At 41.5% G+C, this 14,985-nt stretch overlaps 1 protein-coding gene across 5 annotated transcripts in view; it reads left to right on the plus strand.

Moving 5' to 3' along the window:
- Positions 1–1,286: 1,286 nt before the first annotated feature.
- tshz2 (teashirt zinc finger homeobox 2) overlaps positions 1,287–14,985 on the plus strand; it is a 94,497-nt gene continuing 80,798 nt past the window's right edge. For 2 of the 5 annotated variants that reach the window (XM_087781298.1, XM_087781294.1), the window contains exons 1-3: positions 1,287–1,395; positions 1,466–1,518; positions 2,487–3,033. Coding sequence is in view for 4 of the 5 variants with exons in the window: in XM_087781294.1 (XP_087637420.1) it covers positions 2,994–3,033 (40 nt within the window). In the remaining variant the exon portion in view is untranslated. Of the gene's footprint in view, positions 1,396–1,465; positions 1,519–2,345; positions 3,034–14,985 lie in introns of those variants that run through there. The other 3 variants (XM_087781296.1, XM_087781297.1, XM_087781295.1) reach the window with 3 other exon arrangements.

Raw genomic sequence — 14,985 nt, forward strand, 5'->3', positions numbered from 1 at the left:
CAAACGTTCCAGATTTCTCCGAGAGGGAACAAACTCTTCCTTTTGTTCCCTCTCCGTCACTTAGCTTCGGAACTTGATGAGCAAATATAATGCTTGTGTTTCCACGACACACACTCGAGGGCACACACTTCTCTACATGTGTAGTTTTGTCGAAAACACTATGATGAGTGATGGGTGAATACAATGTGAAATAAAATAGTCATAAAAAAAGTAAACTGAAACTTGCTCGAAATCAGGATATAGAACTACACACACACACAAAGACACGCAGTGTGTATACTGGGCGAGGAGCTGACAGGCAGGTACGACTCACACTTGATCCTAGCGGTGATTGATCACTCGGGTTCAGCCGGAGTTCACCAGAGGTCGCTGCAAACGTCGTCAGGATGACTGACAGACACGAAAACTGGCTGATGGAATATTATCAGGAAGCCATTTGTAAGGCGGGTGAGCCCGGATCTGAGGGTGTTGTCTCCGTGGAAACCCGTCATCCATCACCTCTACTTCATATTTGATTAGGTCACCACCGGAGAGCTAGCAGATACCACTGTTGTGTTAATTTTTCACTTTAACCTGATTCACGTCACTCCGTGATAGGTCAGGAAAACTGTAAGAGCGTTGAATGTTTGCGTCGTGACTAAACAAATGTTTGTTCACTTGTCTTTCTGTTTATACACTGCTTATATGAAAGATCACATCTGCGGGTACAAGACACATCCTTCACTGTACCAGCTTATAATTTGCTTATAATGTTACATTCAATCATATTAAAGATGGTTTAAAACATAATTTTACATCTTTAAGTCATTTGACTTGTGCGGAATTAAAAATGTTGTTGTAATCAATCACCTTGATTTAATTCAATTCAAATTATTTAAAGTGTATTATCATAACAAAGTTATCTCAAGACACCTTACAGTTGAAGTAAGACTATAGTGGAGAAAGGAAAAAAACAGATCCCAGCAATTCAATTCGATTTAGCAGATGTTTTTCACTCGAATAACATTTTATGTTACACATGTATACATATTTAAGTAAGATTTAAAACATATGCTGAATTGATTAAACTTATGAAGGTACATAAACAGTATGAAGAAAACCTTTGACTAATCAGTTTGTTTGTATATTATCACATAATAAAACCTAATTTATAGAGCTCGTTTATTAATATATTTAAATGTCAAACAGTACCTGTTAACCGCTGATGGATGGATGGATGGACGGACGGACAGGCGGGCGGATGGACGGACAGACGGACGGATGGATGGATGGACGGACGGATGGATGGATGGAAGGGAGGAGGTGATACAGTAGCACCGCCCACACTGGTTACAGGACCTTGACTGGGAAACATAAACACGTGGTCAAGCACCAGGATGGGATCAAGCTATTCAGGTAAAAAGGTAGATTATGCTCACAGTTAAGTTTTAAGTTAACATTTAAAAAAAATGTCAACACTCTGTAGCCCTCAGCTCCACCGGCAGCAGCTTCCATCGACACAAACTTCAATGCTTCTCTGTAAGTTTTGCATTTACCACATGTACTAACAACAAAAATGCATAAAGTCAACAAAAAAAAACGACAAATTTGCTTATTGACAACAAATGTTTGAATACGTGACAGTATTTACCAGTGTTGCTAATTCTGAGCTAACATTAGCATGTTTGTCATCAATAATATCGATAGATTTATGGATGCAATTCCGTTACCAGTCGTTAACAACGTTAAATATAACTTTATCTAACTTGACTCATTGGATGTGCGTTTAAAAACGGGAAACAAACGTCAACCTAGCTAAATTAAGCTAGCCGTTGCAGCTATTAGCTAAATGTCAAATATTGAGGGTAAAATTCAACAATTAAACCTGCAAATCGTCTGTATATTACTTGGTAAGTGTTACACATATTGAAAAAATAACTATATGTATGTATGACTCTGAATTATAACTGTTTTGGGTAATATTAGCAAGCTAATACATCAAAGCTACAATTAGCTTACTCATAAGCTAAAGTTGCTAGGTTTGCTAACGCAACACGTATTACTTATTTAAAAATATATATATATTGGTTAATATTAGTATTTACATTTGCTACTTTAAATGAATTATAACTGTTTTGGGTAATATTAGCAAGCTAATACGTGAATAATAAGCTAAAGTTAAGCTACAATTAGCTTGCTAATAAGCTAAAGTTGCTGGGTTTGCTAACGTATTACTTATTAAAATACATATATATATATTATTTAATATTAGTATTTACATTTGCTACTTTAAATGTAGCAAATTTAAGCTTTGTATTCTTCTTTTAAATCAGTATTACAGTTTTATGTTCTCAAACTAATGTTTTTTATCAGGCAGGATCAGTAGTTGAATGTCTATCATTTCTTCATGTTTTTTCAAACAAACTTATTATTTCGAACTTTTCTTATTACATTTGTGAGACAAAAACCCCAAGAAGCCGATGTTTGTGTGTTCGGGGGCGGACCAGGCTGGCGGGTGTGTTCGGGCTCCGGGCGACAGGCGGCGGCGGCGGGCAGCCTCTCTCTCAGCTCGGCCTCTGCGCCTTTAATAAACTCCTGGTTATCTAGTGTAACAAATGTCTCGCTGCCACCGTCAAGTCCGGGGCGAGGAGGGAGGAGTTTTTAATGTTCACTTGCTTCTGGGGATCGATGTGTGCGCCGCTCCTGCTCGCCTCATCCTCCTTCCGCACCGCCGCGTCTCCGCACCGACAGGACCCCGACGGAACCGACTGACACAAATGGACGGAACCGGGCGCTGAGAAAAAAAACAAAACAAACCACCAAACGAGAGAAAAAAAAGAAGAGGACGAATGAAAGCGGTTGTTTTGTTGTGAGCCACCAAAGTGGAGGATTTTTCTTTTTCTTTTTCTCTGAAGACTGAAGAAGTCCGAGGTGGAGACTGGAGGGTCTCTATGCGTGGACCGTCCGAACCGCATCACACCTGAACTGAACCCGAGACACACGCTGAGCCAGAGATGCCGAGGAGGAAACAGCAGGCGCCCAAACGGGCTGCAGGTAACAAACATTTCCATCTTTTATTTAAAAAAAAAATCTCCTCTTGCTCCGTTAGAACCAGCACCACAAACTTTTTCAACACCCGGGACCTTTTCTCCCTCCATCCCATAATACTCTCATTTAACGACATTTAATCCCGTCGTTTCCACACCATCATCTCCTACAACCTCGCGATTTAAAAGGTTTTACGGATGAGAAAGTTTCCAGCCGGTGATGGATGGACGTGAGGCAAAAAAAAAGAGGGGAATTTGCTGGATGAACTCTGAGTGAACTCTTCATAATCTTATGGACAAATGGAGAATGGGTTCCACACACACTTGCACCGCTTTCCACACACACTCCACATGACATATGATGGGGGTCCTCCCCGGCTCCAAGAGGGATAAAAATGTAAATACAGTGTGAGGTCTTAAGTTTATTGCTCACACTAATCGCAGGAAAAATAGATTTATCTCTTCTAAAAAAAAATGCACTTTCCTGCTCGTAAATTTAAGTGTGTTGTTGAAGAAGCAGTTTCTTGTGATTTCTTGCTCTGGAGATGCTGATCCTTCCTCACCTTGACCTTGTTTTGTGGCTTAATTCTGAGCAGTTTATCCTTTTGTGAGGAGATTTCATGTATGTTTCTGTGCGGCTCCTCATCCGTCTGTATTATTGATGTACCGGGCAGATGGTTGGTGTTTGCTGCCAAAATATTGGCGACGACCCGTGGTCCTGAACCCCGGGGCCACCGTGGATGTTTATTCATTAGCGTGTACAAAAAGAAATGGGAGAATATGAAGATACATTTGAAGATACCGTAGCGTATTTTGGACGAGCGAGATGTACTTTATAAGTCTTTGTTTGCTGATATGAGAACATATGTTGACATCACACAGTCCAGGTATTTTACAGTAAATAGATTAAGATGGATTTATTTGAGCCAAAATGTGGTTTGCTCTTGTATTTGTGGTTTTATTGATTGTTTTAGCCTCAGTTTTTAATCCCTGATATTTCACCTATTTAGCTGTTTTACTTGTGTCACTGTTGAGACAAATATTTTAGGTTTTGACGAAGTGAACTGTTGTTCTTGACGCCAAGTGTTCTCTGCGTGAAAACGATCGTCCTCTAAGCCACCATAAGATCCTTCTGTCCACAGATGTGCAAAAGAACCGGTATTTGGTTGTATTTATCCAAGTTTCCACTTTGAACATTTTAGAAAGCCTGTTTTGAGTTTACGCTCGATTTTCCCTATTTTGCTGTTTTCAACTTCTATTTTATCTCACCTTGGCAGTCATTGTCAATATTAATTTCACTGTTGGTTTCGAATACACAACCCTTTTTGTTGCATAAAGACCTTTTTTATAATAAAATAAAAAAGGCATTATTATTCATTGACTTATTCAAAGAATATATTTGTACAATTGTTTTGTTTTTGGGATTATTGCTTCACCAATTCCTTTAAGTAAAAACTCATATACGTTGATACATTTAAACGACAGACCTTTATTGCCACAAACACTTACTATTGTGTATTTAATACTGATGTTGCATCATACGGTCGCTCTTAAGCAGCTAGCTTGCATTTAATAAAGTCAATTGTTCAAACATTTTTGTGAGCCTTGAAAGCATGATTTTTGCAAACGCGTCTTTGACTAGAACTGTCAAGAGCTCTTAAGGAATACTTTCTCTTTATTGTTGAATTCTAACCAGAAGTAGCAATAATAAAAACACACTTTGTAAACTGTGACAGACCAAGGTTTGTGTCCATTATTACTGCACACATTTCTAGTGGTTATCGAGAACTGGCTATTAGTGTTTTCCATTGTATATTTAAGGGTTTAATCCTCAAATGAGAACATTCTTCTGACTCTTAAACGATGGTTAAAAACTGTCTGTGTCGATGGACACTTGGGGCGAAAGTCCGAGAGGTAACTACGGGTAAATAAGCAACTGCTACACGCGTTTTAATATTCACTACTGTTGTGGTTGTTTATTGACACTTGCTTGCACTGACCTTAATGAGTGTAATGCATGTTTTTATCTTGGATATACGTCTTCTTTACTTACTTACGTACTTAGTTTTTTCAATGTTGCTTTAGTGACGGTGCTCTCTACTGACCCCCTCAGGCGTTTGTGGTTATTTGCTCTTGTTCGCCAAGTGGTTTTCGATTAGTACATCTGTATTCAGAATAAAGAAAATATTTAGTGGATCTGGTTTTATTTTGCCTTAGTGTGTGCTTTGCGTTCCTATGCTTCTCAGGAGGTCTCTACTGAAGTTGATTTTCACCAGATTTACAATTTATTTATATTAAATATAATATAAAAGAAATGTATTTGAAATCAAAGAGAAGAGCATTTTTTTAAAGCAGTATAAATATACATTTCTTATGTTTTTTCTCATGAAAATATTATGTCATCAATAATTTTCTAGACTAACAATTTAACAATTTAAGAAATAATATGAAATTATGTGAAAAATAATGAAAAAACATTTTGTCATAATGTTATAATTGTCATTTCTTATTAGTTTGGAAAAACCCTTTTAAACATGAATATAATGCATTGTTATTATAAAAAACATTAATTGACAAAGAGGACTTTTCATTCAAAATAAAAACATAACATTAAGAATAAACTGCTTTTAGAATATCAATTATAAAATGCATATTTATAATAAATTATAGATAAATTGAAGTAGAATTAACCAGAGTTAATAAAAAGTAATTTGGTGTTATGGTTAAATATTTCTCCCGAGTTTCTCTCTCTAATTTTATTTAGTGTCTCTGGAGAGCACTCTATTTCACACACTCTCGATGACACTAAATATTTAGTTTCATCCTCTAAAAGCTCCATTTTTCCTCCCGAAACGTGAACAAAGGCAGCCGGTTCAATTGGGAAGGAGTCGCGAGGAGACGCCTAAGTGATCGGCTTGCTGGCCGCGGCGGGTAAATGTGTCAGGCGCACAGAAACCAGAAGAGTTTCTTCATTGTTGAGGTAATTGTCTCCTCTCTGACAGGCACATTCATCAGTGGCTTAATGGTCAATCAAAAGTTGGCAGGCAGAGTGTTTTCATTCTTTCCCATCCACTACATTAGGAATACTTAATCAAAATGTCTGCCGGTAATGGCTGTGAAGAGTTCATGACTGACTGATCCGTTGTCTGCGCCCATAGAAAATTAACAGCTCGGCACCGGAGGAGATGTGGGCCTGCAGATAAACAAATTGTGCATTAATATTTCACCGTCAGGACCTGGGATGTGCTGTGAAGCGGCGGGAATGTTCACCCCCCCCATCACCACCAGCACCAGCACCACCCCGCCTCACTCTCTCTCTCTGCAGCTGTAACTCATTTCACTTGATGACTTTACTGAGGTTACAGAGAGTGACGACAAATTGATTACCTGGCAGAGCAGGAACGCAGCGCGGAGACGCCGGCTGACAGTCGTGTTATAATAATATGTGTAATGATGTGTGGAGGGGAACAAGGAGAGAGGACTGTCGAAGCTGCTACATGCAGAGGTTTCACTTTGGCGTCTTAAAGAGGAACGACGTCGCCCTTCGGTCCTCGCTCGCTTGTCCGGCTCCAACGTGAGCCGGCGGGGTTGAAGTCACTCGTTCCGTTCGTCCTGGACGTCGACGAGCAGCGGGTCTGCAGTGGTCAGTGGCTCAGGGTTGTGTCGTCTTGATCTCGGAATGCTTAACATCGCGAGGTGGTCATAATGTATTGGCGGAGTCTTCAGATTCAACAGTAAATACAAACATATGTAGAAACACAAACTAGTTTAGATTAACACATGTGTTACACCAATAAATGCACACACACACACGTATAAAAATACACGTTTTTTTCACTGACACACACAAAGAACTGCAGAGAAACTCGGGTATGGACACAAAAGCTAAAACAAAAGACATGTTTATACATATAGATGCAACAAACACAAAATTTACATACACAAGACAGGCATGCTAGCATAGAATTAGCATTATTGTATATGATCACACACACACACACACACACACACACACACACACACACACACACACACACACACACACACACACACACACACACACACAAAGTGACCTAAAGACAATAGAACACATGTTCATAAATGCACTAGTTCGAGTAGATTTTTTTCAGGGATTGAACCATGAAAAAAATGTTTAATAAGAATTAAAAAGGCAGTGGAATTTAGTTTTAAATATTTTAATTGTGATTTTAACTTGCTTGCATGGACATAAAAGGGTGCTAGCGTCATTTTTCGGCCAATTGTGACTCTTTCCGAAAAATGACGCATAAAAAAAAGACAAAACGTTTGAGGACTTCGTACTTTTAACAAGGTCGTAACTTGCATAATGTTGGAGCTACTGAGTCTAATTTAGTCGTAGTTAAATTAGAGTCAGTAGTTAAGCTCACGACCGCTTTTAAGCCTTTACGGCCTTTGCGGACAAATGAGGCCGAGAGGAAAAAAAAATCATCTCAGTCCAGACACAGATCCGTTCATGGCGGTCATTTTGAGCCTGAGAAGAGTTTTGTGGAACCCATGAGAACCTCGCTGACTCGAGTGCCCTTTATAGATGCAAAATACACAATACAAAATACACACGTGCGTACACAAGACACACATGCTGGCAAAAATATAAGTATAATGAGGATAATATTTCACACCCAGATGCATAAAGGCAATTAAAAATCATCCCACTTGCCAATATTGTAGATACACGCATGTAAATACACAAGTACACACAATGGAGTCACACAAGCTTGTTGAACAGACACGAAAAAAACAAAGGCCGCAAGACAATGAGTTCGTAAACCAACATGCTTAAAAAAAAACATGTAAATGCAGTCGCACGTCGATGCTTACACACATTTTTAACGACACAACGTACGGTACACGCACTCGGATAAAAAAAATAAATAAAGCAATAACATGGTGTGTAGACATTAACGAGGACATCCACGACAAACCCTGCTCTCACACTGATGGAGCACGGACGCACAACCGGGATTCTTCGAAACACAATGATGTTAGTTGTAACACTAGATACACAAAGACACAACACTTGGATCTTATACACAAACGTTTGAATGGACGACCTAAAAATCATCATGAGATCTGAGTCAAATTGTAACAGTTGTGGGTCTCAAGCACACAATGTAAACGTGTGTGCGTGTGCGTGTGCGTGTGCGCGTGTGCGTGTGTGTGTGAGAGAGAGTTTCGCTTCTACTCGTCTCGCCCTTAAAGCCCAATTTTCTGTAACAAGATAAATGGCGGTGCAGACAAAAGTGAGTGACAGCCGTGTGTAAGAATCAGCAGCAGAATTCCTCCTGAGTGGTTTGTTCTGGAAACATCGGGCGAGTCCAGCAGATGTTGTTTTTCCTCAGGTTAGACGAGAGCAGTCGAGTCTCTGACCGGGTGTGAAGAGCCTCCACGCTTTTAAACCGTGTCACTCAAGGGTCTGGTCCCTCCAACGATACGTTTAAGATCAGATCCGACGACTCCAGGATGGTAATGAGATGATTCCAGACCAAACATTCCGCAGCTTCTGGTTTCACGTCACGCGTGTTTAACCGATGTTTAACCGGGACGTGTGCGTCTCCACTTTGTTTAACAAGTCGACTCCCCGCAGAGAGCGACTTGTCGAAACATACACCTGAGAGAGGCAGGCAATCGGGACGTGAACCTGCGGAGGTGACAGCTGCGCGGCTAATGGTTGGAGCCGCCGTTTGTGCGGCAGGCAGACAGCGAGGTGACGAGCCGGCGTGCCCTCCAGCGCCGCCGCCGTCGCTCTCCTACGCCCGCACGCGCACAACAAAAACAAGGCGCCGCCAGTGTCGCGAATATAAAGTCGACGAAAACGCTCTTCTTGTGTCGTGCGGAGAATCGTTACCACGAGTTACGGCAAATATACTGGGATTATGGCGACGACTTGTATATTGTTCGTCGACGAAAACGATCAAATTAGGGGTCATTTTGAGCTCATCCGGAATCTGAGGTAAAGGTAGATTTATGGGTTAATCTGATTTCAGATTGAGGTTAATCCGAGTTAATCCGCTGTAAATAAACTCCAACGTGAACCCAGAGTTGAAGTAAATCAGCGAGACATGAAACAAATTAACTATATCTTGAGGTTAATCTGAGATAAATCTTGGTTAATCTTAAATTAACCTGAAGTTAATACAAGGTAAATTTTAGAGTTAATCCATCTGGTCGGGGGCCGACGACAGTCGCAGGTTCCTCCACAACACACCGACTGACTAATGACACTTTCATAGCTCGAAAGAACGTCGAGCTAATGATGGACGAGCGTCCCGGGTTAAGCTCCGCCTCCTGCTCCAAAGGTGAGCGAGGATTCGCCCCGGCAACCCCCCCTCCCGCGGGGGTCACAATAACAGTCTCCGGTTCCTGGTCCTTTTTCGACTGACCCGTCGGCGGGTGTCTCGGGGCGTGATGGCGCCGGTTTGTAATCGTTAGCGATGGCGTCGTTAGCGCCTCGTGGTTGTCGTCGGCGCCGCCAGCAGACGAGCGCTAATTTGCATAATAAATCCTAATTGAAGCTCGTTAAGATCATCAGCAAATCAGGTAAAACAAGGTCCTCGTTCAGATGAACGTTCCTGATTTTTCTTGTTTGTTTTGCAGTTGCATCCTGGGAAGGTAACTAGAAGAAGAAAAAAAAAAGGCCTTTTAAAAATGTGTTTATTGACTGAAGACTCATTACTTGGTTCATTAGAATCCGGCGACAGTAGCAACATTCATCTTCCGACCGGAGAGAAACAAAAATGCTGATGTCGCCGTAAACCGGTTCAAAGTGAGAGTGCGATTAGAGCTCCTCTCCTTCAGGTCTCCATGGCAACAGCCGCCGGTGAGGTGGCGACCTCGAGGAAGTGCTCGTGGTCCGCCTCGGTCCAGAAGTGTATGAAGTTGTGAACCCGGGACCCTGAATAACTTAATTCCGGCGTCGGGCTGAGAGGCCGGGCCGACAGCTTTACGGCGTCGCCTGTTTTACGAGCGAAGTCGCGGACGATTTGATGAATGGAAGACGTTCGGCGTCTAGTGATGATCCTGTCGGCCCCTGACGTCCTCGCTCGCTTAAATAATTGAACCCAAATAATCAGAATAATATAGTTTTCTTTGTCGTTGATCTACTTCAGAGGTCTAGGTTTGATTAGGATAATATATTTTCATTTTTAGAAAGTTTTTTATAACCTTAATATCTTCAAACGATCCTATTAAATCTCTTTCTTTTACTCTACCTGGAAGTATTTGTTGAATAGTTGACATTCAGCTGTTAATCTTTGTTCCTTATCTTGTCTTAAACACTGGTCTGGTCTGAACGATTTTTTTAAATTTAAAATCTAATTTGCAAGATGATAAAAATCTATTAAAAAAATTAAAATACTTGAGAGAGGACAGGGTTGAAGCACATTTTTAGGTTTCTTTTTTATGTGTTGCTGCCAAAAATATGTGATTCCAGTTTTATTTTAATTTTTGATTTTATGTGACATTTATTCCTTTACAGTTTTCTTATGCAAAATAAAAAAAATAAATTAGTTCGGTCCTGTTCTCTCAGTGAGTCTGGGTCTCGTTAGCTGAAATAATACGTACAATAAAACATGTTATTGGGTAAAAAAAACATTTTATAATTCACCTTATACAACCTTTTTTGAATAAAAACATCGGCAAAAACCACACAACACTCAAGGTGGCCCTAAAACATGCTTACGCTGGTCTTGAGTCGAGCGACGGTAAAAATAACTACCGATTTCCAACCATAATAATAAGTGTCTTGTACGACATACACCAGTTAAAACAATATCAATGAACACGCTAGCCTCAAGCTAGCTTAGCCCTCGATGATCCCTGACACAAGCTTGAACCAAGAAGGCACCTGAGGTCAGCGTTTGTCTTTAGAAAACAGTCGTTCTGGTTGTGATCCGGTCCGAACCCGTTCCCCGCCTCGTCCTCCTCGTCCTCCTGCTCGCGTCGGCAGTTTTTCCCCGCGAGCGTCGAAACATCTTAATTGATGCTCATTAAAGTGGCGTGACAGCAACGGTGTCCGTGATGAATGTCGAATTATTCCGTCGAAACCTACAGCTTGATTAAGGAGACGCCGGCGACAACAGCCGCCTGTAAACACTCGCTCGCCCGCTGACCACTCGTCCTCGAGAGGAACCAGCCAAATGTTCAGATTGGACTTTTTAAATATTTTCATGTAGTTTCCTCATGTTAGCATCGAGCTAACTTTCTTTGATATGGCATTTTTGGTCCACTTTTCTCAAGCTATTGTGCTCTTGTCCAGGAGTTTTGATGGTCTACCCTTAACTTACTTTTGTTCTAGCAGATTAAAGACATTCCTTTAGAGAGAAATACAGTAAATAACTGCCAAAGTTGAGAATGAAACACAGGATTGTTGTTGTCGGACTGAAATAAACGAGTTCTACAGTCTCGACCAAACCTTTTAAATCACATTATACATCCAAATACATCACAAATTAAAGCTATTAACATGACTATTATTGGGATAGTACTTTGCAAAAATACCTGGAAAATAGCTATCCAATGAGCACGTCTTTCAGGCGCCAACAAACCTTGTGTTTCAGCGTAAAATCATCAGAGTCTTCCAGAAAGATGATGCAGTCTTCCGAGAACGTGCACATTATTTGGATTTAGCTTCATTCTAAATCGGAATTAAACCCGTTTTCCACGGTTTATTATCCCCTGGTGACTCGCACAGTGCTGTGAACACTATATTTCGGGGCGTTATAGAACCTATGGATGAAGAATGGGCCGCTCGTGGGAATCCGGTTTCGAATTAAAGGTTCAGAATTGACTGTCTTCATAACAAGAGCTTGACGAATGATATAATTTAGGGAAGAAAATGAACGCCGGGAAAGGAAAGATCCCGCAGCTGCGATATTGTGAGAAGATGAACTAATTTGGCTAAATACTGTGAAATCTTCCGGTGATATTGTCGCACGCTGAGATCAGGGCAGGTTTTTTTTTTAATAATCTGTTGTTTCCTCCGTCATCACGAGACGACATCGGAGCTTCGAGGTCTCCGCTGTGCCTTCGACCGACTGCCTTCCGTTCCCATCAAAAAAGGTCATATCTGCATGCGAGGAATTCCCAACTCGCATGGAGAATGTAGCGCAGGGAGGTCTTCTGTACAGGAAGTGCCAAGAGGCAGCCGGACGTGTCACGCAGATGGTTCACGTTGACGAGCGCTGCGTCATCGCCACTTCACTTTCATTAAGAGCGCAGGGAAACAGTCGGAGGTCCAGCTGGTTTCTAGAACGCTTCCATGCGTGCTTGAAGCGTTTTCTTTCCTTCGAGGTGCGAGAACTATAGTCTCCCGACTCTCCTGCGAGGATTGTTGCTTTAGAAGATCAACAAAACATACATTGAAAGCACTTTAAGTCATTATTTTTTACGTTGCTTAGGAGCAACAGCCTGGAAGGATTTCTCTCCTCTGGTGCTGAACCGTGTTTGAGGAACCATCAGTAGATTCTGATCCACGGACCTCAGAGCCCGAGCTGGGGTGTAAGTCTGGATCAGATCACTGATGGAATGTCTGACCATGAATAGATCTGAAAGTAAGAACCAGAATTTTGGAGTTGATCCTGAAAGAAACTGGCAGCCAGTGAAGAGTTTTAAGGATCGGACAATGTGAGTTCTTCTACTAGAGCGTGTCAGAAGAATGGTCCAATCTTGTTCCAAACCTGTTACTCATATTTGTGGGTTTATCTCCCGAGTAGTACATCACGAACCCAGACAAACGTCTCGACAAGTGCTTCATAAATAATAAATATATAATAATAAAAAAACTATTATTTTGATAATCAAATAGTCTCTAATTCGACTAATTGGATAATAGCATTTCAGCTTTTATTCCAGAATGAGCTTCTATTTAAGAACCATCAATAGGTTTCATCTTTGAAGTGTGTAACTGTTCTAACTAAAAATAAAGACTTTATTTTCTATAGTTAAATCAACATTTCTTAAAAAACAAACAAACAAGGAACTTGATCAAAGTCAACACAAATATTCATATAAAACAGAGCCTTCACTTTGCTCTGAAGCTTAAAAACAAAATAGAAAACACTAAACTTCACTCCTCATAGTAGTGCTGGAGACGTCTGAAGAAGTGCTTTGATCAGTCACCATGAGTCTGATCTACTTCATTCATTTTAATACAACAGGGGGGGAAAAAAATCCATCCCAGAAATCAGCTGCAGAAGGACATGACGCTGCATGACAGATGAAAGATATTTGGTCTCATGTGTTTAAATGATGAAAGAATATAAGCAACTATGAAGTAAATCGCAGTAGCTGGAGGGCAGCCACACTTGTAGAGGAACTTTCTCGACGACATCAAGCGGTAAAAAAAACAACGTCGCAGCGAAACACAACAAGTTAATGTTGATGTTAATGACTAACAAGCTAAACTACTTGTGACCGTCCCTCTCGGTTAGAAGTTGAATCTGCTCCAACGTTTTTCTTCGGAGGTGCATCAACGGCTCTCTCTGGTCTTTCACGTGGACAACATGCTTCCACACGCCGGCTTGTTTGCTCGCCATTCTACTATTGTGTTTTCATCATACTTACAGCAATATCAAGGCAGACCTCTGCACGTGTCAAATGTGAACAGGAAAACGGAGAAGTCGGGGGATTAAAACTTAAACTTTAAATAAAATAAACAATGACGCCGATGACTTAATTTATAGTCGACGAACATCGTGACGGTTCGACTCATGGTGGCAGCTCTAGTCGTGACATGTTATGAGACACACGGTGTCTGAAGATCCAGACGTCGTTCCCAGTAAAACAGTTTTTATACTTTAATCACTCGGGCTGCATCCATGTCCTGAGTCGAGCAACTGGTGACTCATGTCTGCTCGACTGGTTGTAACAAAAACCTGCACCTCTCGGCCCTGTTCTGGCCCAGTTCGACACCCCTGCCCTCGATCATTGCTCGACACAACATGTGACGGTAATCGATACTCAGACCTGAACTCTGACTGTTAAATGAGCCGCGGTCTCGGGGTCTTCCCCCCCTGAGTACTATCACAAACAATACTGCAAACAACCGTACAAACCCCCCCTCAGTCTTGCTGTTGGTTGTTGCTCGAGTGAAGTTGTCCAGAGCGGTGTCTGGACAACACCGTCTGGGTCGGACGATTGGCTTTGTCAAGGCATCTTAGCCTGATCTTCCCTTCAACCGCCGACTGCCGATCTGATCCCTCCACGGCTGAAGGAGAAGAAATGCTGTGGGCCCTCCGATGTTTATCTCCAACGACTCCCACCCGGATTTCGTAGGAACCCGGGCGAGAGCAAACTAGCACGGTGACGAAAGCATATTCAGACGCACATCCATCACGTTCCTCCTTTTTCTTGCGGCTCTTAACAAGCATTTCATGATCGTCAACGTCCTCCCACAATGCCGCTCGTATATCTCGGTCCAGACTCGGGGAGAGGTCACGGGCCGGGCGTGACATAACTCTTCCCGTCCGTCAGCGAGCGCCTCGGCCGTAAACTGCAGTGGCGTTTTTAAGATTAACACGGCGAGGATTCTCAGAGTAAACTGTTACAGTGGAATATGTTACGCTGGTGTGTGTGTGTGTGTGTGTGTGTGTGTGTGTGTGTATCGACACATGAATCACATGCATGTGTTGCACCTCGGGGAGTGAGAGAATTAATGGCATTTTGTTGCAGTGAGATGAGTTCTCGTCTTCATCTGCTTCACACCAGGAGGAATGTTTGTTGTTTAGTATGTTGACAATTGTGCGACTGAAACCACTATCATACTTACAATATCAACTGATGCTACTACTATAACGATTTCCACCTTTTTACCTAGTACTATTGGAGTTACAATACATCAACAACACCTCATACTATTTTAGTACGTCCACTATTCATTTTTTAACCATCAGCGACTAACCCTCTGGTACTAATAGTCTTACTT

This window comes from Callionymus lyra, chromosome 19 (genome assembly GCF_982586985.1).
Source record: "Callionymus lyra chromosome 19, fCalLyr1.hap1.1, whole genome shotgun sequence".
Classification (NCBI taxonomy): domain Eukaryota; kingdom Metazoa; phylum Chordata; class Actinopteri; order Syngnathiformes; family Callionymidae; genus Callionymus; species Callionymus lyra.